Source organism: Entamoeba invadens (assembly GCF_000330505.1).
Source record: "Entamoeba invadens IP1 unplaced genomic scaffold scaff_1105074724681, whole genome shotgun sequence".
Lineage (NCBI taxonomy): Eukaryota > Evosea > Mastigamoebida > Endamoebidae > Entamoeba > Entamoeba invadens.
Window position 1 is genome coordinate 29,405 of NW_004440307.1, and position 12,845 is coordinate 42,249.

The 12,845-nt window shown below is 26.5% G+C and overlaps 3 protein-coding genes across 3 annotated transcripts; all 3 read left to right on the forward strand.

The window, feature by feature from the left end:
* Nucleotides 1-14: 14 nt before the first annotated feature.
* Nucleotides 15-149, forward strand: EIN_125660 (Hypothetical protein; the record flags this gene model as incomplete). Its single annotated transcript, XM_004256105.1, has 1 exon — nt 15-149. A coding segment is annotated over one exon (135 nt), but the record flags the coding sequence as incomplete, so codon positions are not given.
* A 403-nt stretch (nt 150-552) lies between these two features.
* On the forward strand, nt 553-1,095 carry EIN_125670 (hypothetical protein; the record flags this gene model as incomplete). The annotated part of the gene is made up of 1 exon (XM_004256106.1): nt 553-1,095. One exon carries the CDS (start codon nt 553-555, stop codon nt 1,093-1,095), a length of 543 nt encoding a protein of 180 aa, XP_004256154.1.
* A 1,855-nt stretch (nt 1,096-2,950) lies between these two features.
* On the forward strand, nt 2,951-3,502 carry EIN_125680 (hypothetical protein; the record flags this gene model as incomplete). Its single annotated transcript, XM_004256107.1, has 1 exon — nt 2,951-3,502. The coding sequence occupies one exon, from the start codon at nt 2,951-2,953 to the stop codon at nt 3,500-3,502; it is 552 nt and encodes a 183-aa protein (XP_004256155.1).
* Between the last annotated feature and the right edge of the window lie 9,343 nt (nt 3,503-12,845).

Here is a 12,845-nt window from a genome sequence, read left to right on the forward strand (position 1 = left end):
ACAATTATGAAGATGTTGCTGACTATGTCAATAATCACGTTTTTGATGAATTGTGTGAAGAATTTGAAAATAAAAGAAATGTCATACATAATAATTGTGTCGGTTTTGGAATGAAAAAAAGCAATAAAGAACACGAGAAAAACAAGTGATAGATTTGAAGGCGCAAGTGGAAGTGATAACGCAGAAGAAGCTGAAACAAATTTAGAAGAAATATTTATAGCGGAATTGGAGGAGACAAAAAGGAGTTTTAGAATGGACCGTCCTTGTATAAAAAGTCTGTTTTTTAAAAGTAGAGAAATTTTCTCACACCTTTTCGAGATTGTTGCTTCTCTTCAAGAAGACAACTGTCTTCTGTTTGAGTATATAGAAAGAATGGAAATGTTTCAAATTCATGTAGACAGTCTAATCACAGAAGTCGAAACGGGTAATTTGAAGCACTTCAGAAACATCAAAGGAATTATTGAAAGAAACGACGAGTTCATGTTGAGGGTATTGTATCGTTTAAAATGCCAATTACAACTTAGATTTCACCAAATTTCACAATCAGTAAACATGAACACAATTAACGACTTACTTGTAAATTGGAAAACCGGAATTGTCGATCAAGTGATTCATGAAGACAATCCAAATTTTATGTTCTACTCCGAACTTATTGAACTGTTTTATTGCCCAGACGATATTGTAAATGGAATCCAGCCAAATTATTTTTCTAAGAAACACCAGTTTGGAGACGTTTTTGATGAAGAGTTGTCTAAACTTAGCGATGCAATGTGTTTAATGAATGATGAAGAAATTAATAAACTTAAATTGAACATTAAGAAATCTGAAAACGAATATCACGAAAAGTTGGTAATAGAAACAAAACGTTGTAGGAGGCTTTCTTTGCTTGAACTGTTTGACACACTTGAACAACTTAACCTTGTAAATCTTCAGAGTGTTGTTCACTGTTTGGTCTGCATCTTTCCAACATCGGTGAGTGTTGAACGTTTTTTCTCGAAACTCAAAATTATGCGCTCTCAAAATATGTTACTGAAGATGGCATATGAGTGTCTGTTTTATTGTATGGATAACAACAATGTATACTTTGTTATTTAATTGAATATTAGGTGTAGATTATGTTATTATTCAACAATTTTTTGTTATTTTTTATATAATTTAAAACAATCTGTAAAAATAAACCCATAATTTGTGTTTAAAATAAGACTGTAATTCAAAGGCTTTTTAAAAATTTTAAACAAGTAATTTATTTGTTCTTAAGGTGCGTTTAGTTTGTATTAGTTTTTCATCGGTGTATATAGTTTGACATTCTTTAATATAATAATCAAAAAAGTGTAATACAATGTTGTAGTTTAAATAATAAATTAGTTTAATAATTAATAATAATTAGTTACAATGATAGTATAAAAATACAAAAAATAATATAATAATGAATAATAATCAAATAACTAAAAATAAATGACAAGATATTTTTTATTTTTAACAAATCGAAATATTTTACTATTTGTTAATAGTTATTAATAATATTTTAAATGATTTGTTTATCTTAATTAAATGATTTTAAAATGTTATAAAATTGTTATAAAAATAATAACAATAATTGTACTATTATATATAATTTATATAATTAACAATTTTAATACAAATTTCAATTAATGTTCTATAAATTATAGTTAAATTATTAATTATTTATAAAATATATATAATAAAGATTTATAATTTGTTATACTATGTGTATAATAAATAATCAAACTATTATTTTATAAAATTGAAACCATTTTTTTTACTATTAACCTATAATTAGGAGGCACAATGAGGGGAGTTTAATAGAAATTTGCCTAAAAACATTTTGGTGCAAAAATTCAAAAAATTCTAGACCATGTAATATGGTATAAAAATTGAATTGAATAAATGTGTTTTGAAAATGATTATAATCAACAAGATATGATTTATACAACATAAAAACGTTTTAAAATAATCTTTTAACAAGATTTATGCTTTGAAAGCCCATTTAAAACTCTTGTGATGCTTTGATTCTTCAGTTGATTATTCAAAAAATAATAAAATAATAAAATTACGATGTTTTTACCCGAACATTTGACTCAAATAATCGCATTAATTAACAAAAAGATTTAAAAATACCAACCATTATTGTATAGTTTTCTTTTAAACTATAAATCCCATTTATTAAAGTAATATAATTGTAAAAATTTTATCAATTGTAATATGAACTTTTTGTACAACAAATAGTATCGATTTTTTAACAAACTTTTTTGAAAAAAAAGTTATTATAAGATTAAAAACAAAAAACACCAAAAAAAAACAATATTTTTTGTTAAAAAATGGACATTTTTGCCAACAGCCACAAAATTTACTATAAAAATGTCCAACCCTATTTTACGTTATTTTTATCATTCAATATGTTAATTATGATACTTTTATTATCATTATTTTTTTAATTTAACATTTTTTAATTTACACGCTAATTTATTAATAATATCGTTAATTTTTACTTAATTGAATACATTGATTTCAATTAAATTTGTTTGTTAATATTTGCTCGTTATTAAAAAACAACTCTTTTATAACATACCAAAAATATCAAAAAACTGTTTTTTAAATTGTTTTTTAACGGTATAAGATAAATGATATTGTTAATGATACATTTACTACATATATTCACACATGTTTGATATTTTTCGAATATCATGTTTTGAGTATTGAACGGTTATCTACTAAATATTTGTATTTTGAATATTACGAATTGTTTTTAAATTCTAAACTTCAAAAAAGTCACAACATGACCTCATTTTAAACCAAAAAATCACTGTTTTATAATGTTAAAAAATTATAATTTGTTGAGCAATTTTAATAAAAGCGGATTACTATGACTGAAATCGGATTGGCCAATTATATAAACAACTTTTTGAATAAATGAATTCAATAAAACAAAATGGAGAAATGTGAACACCAAAAATGCCGCAAGGAAAAGCAAAAAGCCGAGAAACAGCGCATTAAAAATGAAAAGAAACTTGAAACGGACTTCGCTGAGTTTAAGAAGACTTTGACTTCAGAACAACAGACTTTACTTGACGAGTACATCAAATACGAAACTGAGAAAGACCAGTCTTATTCTTCAGACGTCGACGAAGGAAGTGACAAAGACGATGATAAGTGTAAAAGAAGACACGAGAAGTGTCCAATGGACAAAAAGAGACGACAAATGAAGAGAATGTGGAAATGGCATATGATGAACCAAATGTATAACAGACTACCTCCACCACCCATGTGTTGCCCACCACCTCAATTTGGATATGACCAAATGGGATGCGGTTTTGGCATAAGACCATTCCATCAACCATATTATGGGTGCTGCCCACCTTCACCTCCTATGATGGGACTAAATCCTTACGGATGCAATCAAATGTGCTTCCCACCTCCACCACCATTTTTTGGCAGATTTGGAGGTTGGGAAAGAGGAAGACGACATCACCCACAATTGTGAAGTTGACCAACTAATTCACTTCTAATAACAATTTTATTTTTGAATTATATAATGTGTTTCATTTGATAAAAATAAAGAGTTGTTTGTTTATAATTAAATTAAGGCGAAGAGATGGTTGAAGGAGAAGACCGCTCCGAGCCATGCAATCCAATAACAAATCAAATTGGAAATGCATAATCGAATTCTTGGACATTTGTTTATAATTAAATTAATAAATTGGAATTATTATAATTATTAAGTATATCAACATTATTTAATTGATATTAAGTCGTTGTATTTGTGTTCAAAAATAAAAAATTCATTTACAATTCAAAATATGCAAAAACAAAAACAATATAATATTTTGTTAAAAATACAACTTTTGTAAATAATCAACTTGGTTGTATCCAAATGGTATCAGTTAATGTATTAAGCAAACCTATTTGTTTGAATGATAGTATTATATTGAAATATCTATTACTTTTTATTTATAATAAAAATACAAACGACAATAAATTGTTAAATAGTTGTAACAAGTAAAAATCGTTTTGTTGATAAGACAATTGTTTTTATTTGTGTGATCACTGTTATTTTTCTTAAATTGGTTGTGGAATAACAACTTCATTTTCGGTGTACAAATCCATTGCAAATGTCGTTAACACATTAGGCTAAGAATCAATATAGGTGCCAGTTTCTGTATACAAACGCCCATTCATCTTTGCAAATTACTCGGATTTATGTTGTAATATTTCTTTTTCATTAATCAAATTTGCTCATGTGCCACAAAAAATATATATAATGTTTTTAGTAATTTCAATTATATAATAAATTGTTTTGATTTCATAAATTATGCTTTGAATACCTTGAAATATGAACAAAATGATGACTAAATTAAAGTAAACACAGACAACATCATCTCTATAATGTCAACATTTGTAAATTTATATGTTAAGTGGTATTATATATAATAGCTTCTATATTTTTAAAGAGAAAAATTATTAACTTAATTTATTATCAATTAATAACATTTTTATTATTCATTAAATTGTTAATTTAAATTATAATACTATTTGAAAGTAATTTGTCAAAATTTTCAATTTACACAGTTTAAAATAATAAAATTATATTGTTTTTTGTATAAACTTATAATTATATTGATATTAAAATGTTTTTAAAATGCAAATAATAACAGTACTAATTTTTAATATTAAAAACAGATTGTGATTGTTATATAAATTAATAACAAATTTAAAGTACATTCTCATCAAAGATCGAAATTTTTCAGTACAAGCCATTTATAATTTTTGTTCATTGTGTATGTATCAAACTACATAAGTTTATCACGTATATCAAAAATTGTTTTTCATATTTTGATTTTTCATATTATTGTTTGCAATCTTAATACAATAAAATTTCTTAAGAGCGGGTTCTTTCAAGAGTGGACATTTTTTAGACTTAAACACAATAGAGTTCTCTATCTAAGGTTTTTTAGGTTTAATTGGTTAAAATGCTCCCTTTTGAGAAACAAAATTACCACACTCTCCCGCTCTTGGGAGGTTTTACTGTAATCAACAAAAATATCCTTTTTTACTTTCAATTTAAAAAATTACTTAAAATATTTACTAGAACCGTTTTTCCATTTTGTCTGGTTTTAAATAAATTAAAAAAAGTCACATTTACATTAATATTCACTAAGATTTCTATTTTTTTAAATTTCAAATTTCCCGTCTTTGAAAAAGTTAATTCTATATTATAACAATCGAAATATATAAATTAATAAATTTTAATTATTTCATTAATTATCATTATTATTAAATATTTAAAAATATAAACATCATTATTTAACACCGAAATTGTTGTATATAATACAGGTAATTTATTAATATTTTATTTTTTGGATTCGATAAAAAAACATTTATTGTAATAAATAATAAGCTGTTTACAAAAAAAAATAACCGTGAACTTAAATTTAAAATAATGCATAAATTACTCAGCCGTCTTGAACCATTTTATCTAAGAAATGTAGTCTTATACCTTCCAACTCTTTCAGATATATGCAAATTTGTTTGTGTTAATCATTCCACTCTTAATGTCACAGAAAGTTTGTACATCAACCCGTTTGGTCTTCAACAAACTGTTTCTATTCACAAAATTATTGATTTATTTCCTAAACTAGAAACATTGTATCTTCCCTTTGAAATTAACAACGACCCGAGTTTCTTGGAAACTCTTGGCACTTTTCTGATAGAGTTCAGACGAAAGACTTTTAATTCCGAAGTTAATTGCCCATCAGAAACAATAACTTCTCTATTTAAAACAGAGTGGTTTCCAAAACGTGTTCGTTATATTCGTATATTCAAAAGTGAAATACAAACATTTGCAGAAAATTTGAGTAAATTTGTTCAACTCAAAACTATTTTAATGGCGTTTTACAACACATCAACCGACCCAACATATTTTTTCAATATTTTGAGGCACCAAAGTCTCAAAACTGTCTTATTGTCGACAAATTCACCAACAACACAATTACTCACAAAATTCAACTTTTCTGAATATCCAAAAACACAATTTAAAATCCAATTTTTCGAGTACGGCCAACACAAATTGTCTCCAGAAAACATTGCCGAGCTCTCTGCACTCCCTGAAAATGTTCAAGTTTATATTTCATACATTTCAGATATCGTTTTCAATTCAATTATTCGAAATGGGAGTATAAGTTATCTCCCTTTCTTAAGTGCGGAGAGTCCCAATAAAGTAGTAGCAAATGTGTATAACAAATGTCTTGGAATACACAACCTTTTTAAATTATTGGAAATTACACTTCCAACCAAATTTTGTGTTACCAATGATGATGAAAATAACTCAACGAATTTGTCAGTCATTACCTGTGATTTGACACAAATGATAGAGCCAATTTATATTGAGAAAGTTGTGTTGGAATATGTAAATTTTAACAAAATAACACTTCCAACAACAACAAAATATGTGGTGATAAATACTGTGAGGGGGGACGTGGTAATGTGTAAGTGTCAAATCGAGGAAATTGTAATCAGTGATCACAATGGAAATTTAAGTGAATTTGATTGTGAGAATGTGAAGAAATATGATTGTGACAAAAGTTGTACAGTGACATTTAAAAAAATAAAGTACACAAACACTCTTTTTGTAAAAGTTGGTATGGAAGTTGAATACAATTTTTGTGTTAAAATCCCAACTAATATCATTTTTCTAAAAGGAAATGAGAAAATGGGAGAAGTAACATTTAAATCAAACTTTCATTATAATAACAAAAAAATCTTTTTTAGTGACGTTTCCAATAATTTGGATTTATAATGTTTAAACAAAAGTGATTTGAAAGTCGTTAAAATTGGCAAATTGTGGACAACAAATTTATCATTCACATTGGGGGAATTGAACAAATTTGTCAGTCATAATTGTTTTGAATATCGACCACTAATAAAAAGCATAATTTTTGATAAAATGAAACGCTTGATATTGGCTTATTGTAACGTCGATAAAATTATCGGTAAAGAGGTTGAAAGTGTTGTTTTATATCTTGCTCACATCACAACAATACAAATCGAAAACATCAAATCAACAAGATTTGTTGATTATTCTGATATTGAAAACAATGAAATGTTTTAATTAATTTAATTTGATAATTTATTAATATTTTTACTATTATTTGTCGATATTAGATTTTATTTATATTTTAAAAAATATTACAAAAATATTACATACAATAACAATAATTTTGAAATTAACACAAGTAGCACTAATGGTCTAAGGGCAGAATTTCACCCTCCCAAGGTGGAGATCCGGGTTCGAGTCCCGGTTAGTGCATTTTTTATATTAAAAATAATTATTATTATTATAATTAATAAATAAATGGTGACCTTGAAGATCTATCAAAATACTTGGGCTGACAATATTTATTTGAAGTCAAAAACATACGTAAAATAATTAAGAACTTGTAAAAAAAAGGTTTGAAATGCGTGTCAAATAATTATAAATATAAAAAATTAATTAATTTATTAATTAATTATTTTTTAAGTTAAAAAAGTGATTACAAAAAAAATATTTGGTAAACAAAAAAATAATTGTATTTCTTTAAATTATTCATATTAAACAATTGTATTTCATATTAAAAATGTAGTTTTTGATAATCACACACATAGTTATCAATATGACAAGACATGAAATTATAAATAAATAATTAACAATTATGTTTAAATGTAATTTTTGATGTAAACATAAACTAAAGATAATGATTGTTTTTATAATTTTTGTTTAATGAATATATCTTTTATATTTAAATATGTGTGGCCATTTCCGCCGTGTAACTAGATCAAAAAAATATTTATCAATATTTTATTGTTGATAATAACATAAAAAATGTTATTTATTATACAGTATGTGAGAATAGTATGTGAGAATGAGAAAACCCTGTGGATTCAACAAAAGTTACAATTGTGTAACTTTTATGTAATAAAATTATTATTTTTTTATTTCAAAAAATTCAAAAAGATCAAATAAAAAAATCACTTATTTACAGTTCATTTTCTCTTTCAATTTGTTTGGAAACCTACAAAGCAGCTTTCAGAGTGTGAACAGCCAGCCAGCACTTACCAACTAATTGACTCAGACCTCACGCTAAAGAATCCCAGGAATACTGGACAAATCAGCCATAGCAGCTAGACGATTCAAAGCAGGCAACGTTTAATTTAAGAGTTTTTGCGAGCAAGTTCTACAAGTTAATATCTCAATAACGAAAGAAAGTTTAACAAACGAATATTTTCTATTGGAAGGACTTATGATAGTTCAGACATATGTTGATTCAAATAGTGACCATTCTGACCTGTGATAGGAAACAGTAATGTGAACTGGGCGATACAACTGATTAAAAAGATAAAAATCAATCGATTAAATTCTCAACCCCATTTTTAGTTCTTTTTGAGATTTTTTTGGTCGTCTTTTTCTTCACAACTTTACATACAACATCCCGTTCTTTTCTTTTTAACGGCTTGCAAACAGACTGACACGAATAACCCTCAAAACACATTGAAAGCTTTCGAACTGCAGATATTTTCAAGCTTTTGGTTTTGACGCATTCAATCGAGTATAACTGTGGTATACTTAACAGTTTCGGTATTTCTGCTGTTACTCTGCGTGACACTCCAATATCCACATACGCAACCCTCATACCACCATCAACAATTCTGAAATCAATACCAACTTGCCTAAAAGCCTGCGTGCACACATCCGGAGTGGTTGTTTGGAAATAAGACTTCAGAATTGAGTTGAGGTATTTGGCAAACTTTTTTTCTAAGTCCTCTCCATCACCGAATTCAACAATTTTAGTTTCATTTGGTATTTCGTTGCGATCTTCTGATTGGTTGTCATCCACCATCCTTTCGTTGACAGTCGTACCAGCCTTCTTTTTAAATGGTGATATCGCTTCTTGTGGATTTGCCAGCACTTCCTGAAACATTTCCTTAAACTGTTGAGGTATTATTGGTTCTTCAATGGGATCTTGGCTTCCAATCACATCATCCGACTCTTCTTTTTCTTCAACGTCTTCACTTTCTGTCGTTGTTGTTTCTTCCTCGCCAACTCTATCTTTAATTTTTATGACATCTCTGAACTTAGCATACAACGAATTCAGTCTTCTTTTTTGGGCTGCAAACACCCCAACATCTAATGGTTGTGTTAAATGTGAGGTGTGAGGCACCAAACATACGATTTCACAGTTCACATTGATGATTTTCTCGTTGACTTGGACATTCGACTTGAGCAACAACCTCACATCTTCGATTGAGTGGCACGTGCACTGATCAAATATCAGAACGGCCTTATCAATATAACCAGTCTTAATTCTCATGTCGACAATATAAGGTACTACAACGTCGTTGATGTATTGTATAAATAAGTCACTGTTGATAAAACCATTTTTGCTATAACTGACGATGTTTCCCGTTTCCATCCAACCCAATTTCAAGAATTCAACTGCAACTCTTTTGTATTTTGTTACAATCATACAAGGAAGAGGTTGTGAGGGGGTAATAGTGCAAACGACAGTGGATCGAGCAATGTCACGTTCGACTCCATATTTCATTTTACTGTCTGTGGAAAAACCAGCAGTGAATACTCCCTTCACCATTTGCCTGTCTGGCCATGGCTGATACCCTGACTCATCCAAATTCAAAATAAATGGTGATGGGATGCCATTTAAAAAAAGTGGCAGTGCAATGTAATACTTCAACACGGCATCTTCGTCGTAGGTCAATCGAGATTGGTCTTCAGCAAACACAGTAACAATCGAAAAGTTCCAATTTTTATGTATTTTATCATAAATAACATGGTTTGACACATCAACGTTGAAGTTTTTTATTATAAACAACCTCAAATGAGTTATGCTGATAACTTTGCATTTTCCTAGAAACTTTTCATTATCAAGAATCAAATTCTTGACAGTTTCCCATTGTGTTTCAGTTAAAAATGACGGTCGTCCGTTATCTTTTTTTCCAAACAATGCCGTCTCCATACCTCTTCGTTTGTTGATATTAAACTGACTTGAAGATAAATCAAAGACTCTACATAGTTTACTCTCGGTCACCTTTTCCGTATTCATTCCATTGAACATTTCTCTCTCAATGTTCATCAAATACACCTGAACATTCAGGGGCAATTCACAAAAGTTGCAATGTTTGCTGAATGTTCTTTGGGCTATTTCTTTCACTGGACCAGGACAATACTTTAAATTCTTTTCAAGTGTTGTATGGTCTAAGCCACTAAAAGCAACATTCCTGGAGCCCATAATTATATTATTTAGATTGTTTTTTTTAAAGAAAAACATTTTTATTTAAAAAAAGAAAAACAAATATGTAATTTTTGTTGAATCCACAGGGTTTTCTCATTCTCACATACTTTTCTCACATACTGTATATTCTTTTTTAATTTATGATGTCTAACCACACATAAATAACACAATTATTAAAATGACACCACAACTGTTATTGAATAGTAAAATAATAACATGATTTAATAGTTGAATTTTAATAATTTTACTATGATAATTAATATAAAATAATTTCATATTATCCTTTACTTGTTCATTATAAAAACTGATTAAATTATTAAATGTGTAAACTTTTTGAGTGTGTAAACATAGACTTCCAAACAAAACAAATAATAAATTATTATTTTATGAAAAGTATGTGAATGGTTATTTTTAACGACTTCTTGTTCACAACTTATTTGTCCATGTTAAAAAAATTAAATTGTATATTTTTCTGGTTGAAATAACAAACAACCAAGTGAAGTTTGTTTAAAATAAATTATTAAATATACATGTGAACAAATTAAAAATGTTGATAATAAACCAATTTGTATTTTAAATTACATTGGTGTTGTCACTTAGATACAATTAAATATATTTTATAAATTTAATTAAAACACTTTTTCTTGATATTAATATTGAATTTGAAAACAATTGATTTGTTATTAAATGTTTGTGTATAACTTAGATAACATTTGCATTGTTTTTTAATTCCAAAAAACAAACATTTATGTTTAAATAAACTTTTTTGTATTATCAAAAAATATAACTGTTATAATGAAAAAAATATACAGTAAATTTTCCCAAGAGCGGTACCTCTGAAGAGCGGGCATTTTTTAGACTGAAACTTTAAATAAAGTTCTTCATCGAGCAATAATTAAGGTTTGATTGGCTAAAAATGCCCGCTCTTGGGAGGTATTACTGTATAGAATTAATTTTTAAAAATAATCATGAAAAGTGTATTCATTTTGTTTAAACTACTAACTTAATGTACTACAACAAAAAAAACTAAAATAAAATTTATTTTTTTATCGTCTGCTTTTGCTTTTTGATGATAAAATGATTATTTTTATATCTTATTTATATATGTGAGAGAGCAACAAGTTAAAAGCAAAAATGTTTTAAGATGTGTTATTTTAGTAATTTTGGTGTAATTATTTCAAGTTCAGGTTTGATGTTACACGTTTACACTCTAAAATTTATCCCGTTTTATTTTTGACATTTTATAAAAATGAAAATGTTGTGATTAACAGTGAAACCTAATATATTATCTGTTGTTATTAAATTATTGAAATTAATAATCAATACATGTTTCTATTTATAATAATAAATGTTGTGGTGTTACTAAAATGTATATGTTTAATTATGTGTGTTATATGAATATAAAGGAAACAATAGTTAAGAAGAATAATTGTATATAACAACTGTCTTATATGTTATTATCAATAAAAAATTGTTGAATGAAAATTGTGTACATCGACGTAGTTATACAATGAAATTGATGATAATTGTTTATTTTTGTTTTAATGAATATCATAGTCATTACACAAAAGTTGTTATTTACAATCAATAAATTCAGTGTGATAAACAATCATTATTTTAGTGGAAATTTAATTTGAGAATTACCTTTGTATCAACACTGTTGATATTTTGTTTTTTTATTTGAACGTTTAATTGCGTTGATTACTTTGTTATGAACATTGATAACACGATCTGTTAAGGTTAATGATGATTATATATAATCAATTCAACAATGTGTAAATTCAGAAAAAAAATTGTCAATTTTTAAAAAATATTTTTTTGTTATTTGGTAAAGATCAAAGTAAAATGCCGATTTACAAAAAAAATAATTCGACCCAAAATATTTTAGGATTACTTGGGTCGTGACAATCTCGAAGGTCACTTTAAAAAATGATTTAATAAATAAATAATTTTTGGTTGTGTTTTTGATTAATATTATGCTATACCATGATAATGTAGTTGTTTTTTATATGATAAGAACTTTATTATGATAATAATATATAATATTTAAATAATAAATTATATTAATAAATTATTATATCAAATAAAATGGAAATACTAATTTATTTTTATACAAAAACTAGGACAAAATGGTTCATTTCAAAATTATAAAGGAAAAATTCACAAAGGTTTTGTGGTTTTTCCTTTATAGTTCCGGGTTTCGATATTTTTATAAAAAGAATTTTATCCCTATTATCCAATGAATATTTTATGTGTTTTTTATTCTCGTTTTAATTGTGAGTTATATATTTAAATCACAGGTGTACAAACATTTTATAGCGGTTTTTATTAAAAAAAATGTTTTAATTTAATTACTATTATGTTTACTATTTAAGAAATCAATTTCAAATTATAATTAATAATAAAATTATGATATAAATATTATTGGATAAATATAGTTTTACAATAATTTTATATTATTATTTTTTAATAAAAATTTTGATGATATTAATAATTGTGACAAGTAACAACTTTTGAGGTCAACAAACAACTCCACAAATATAA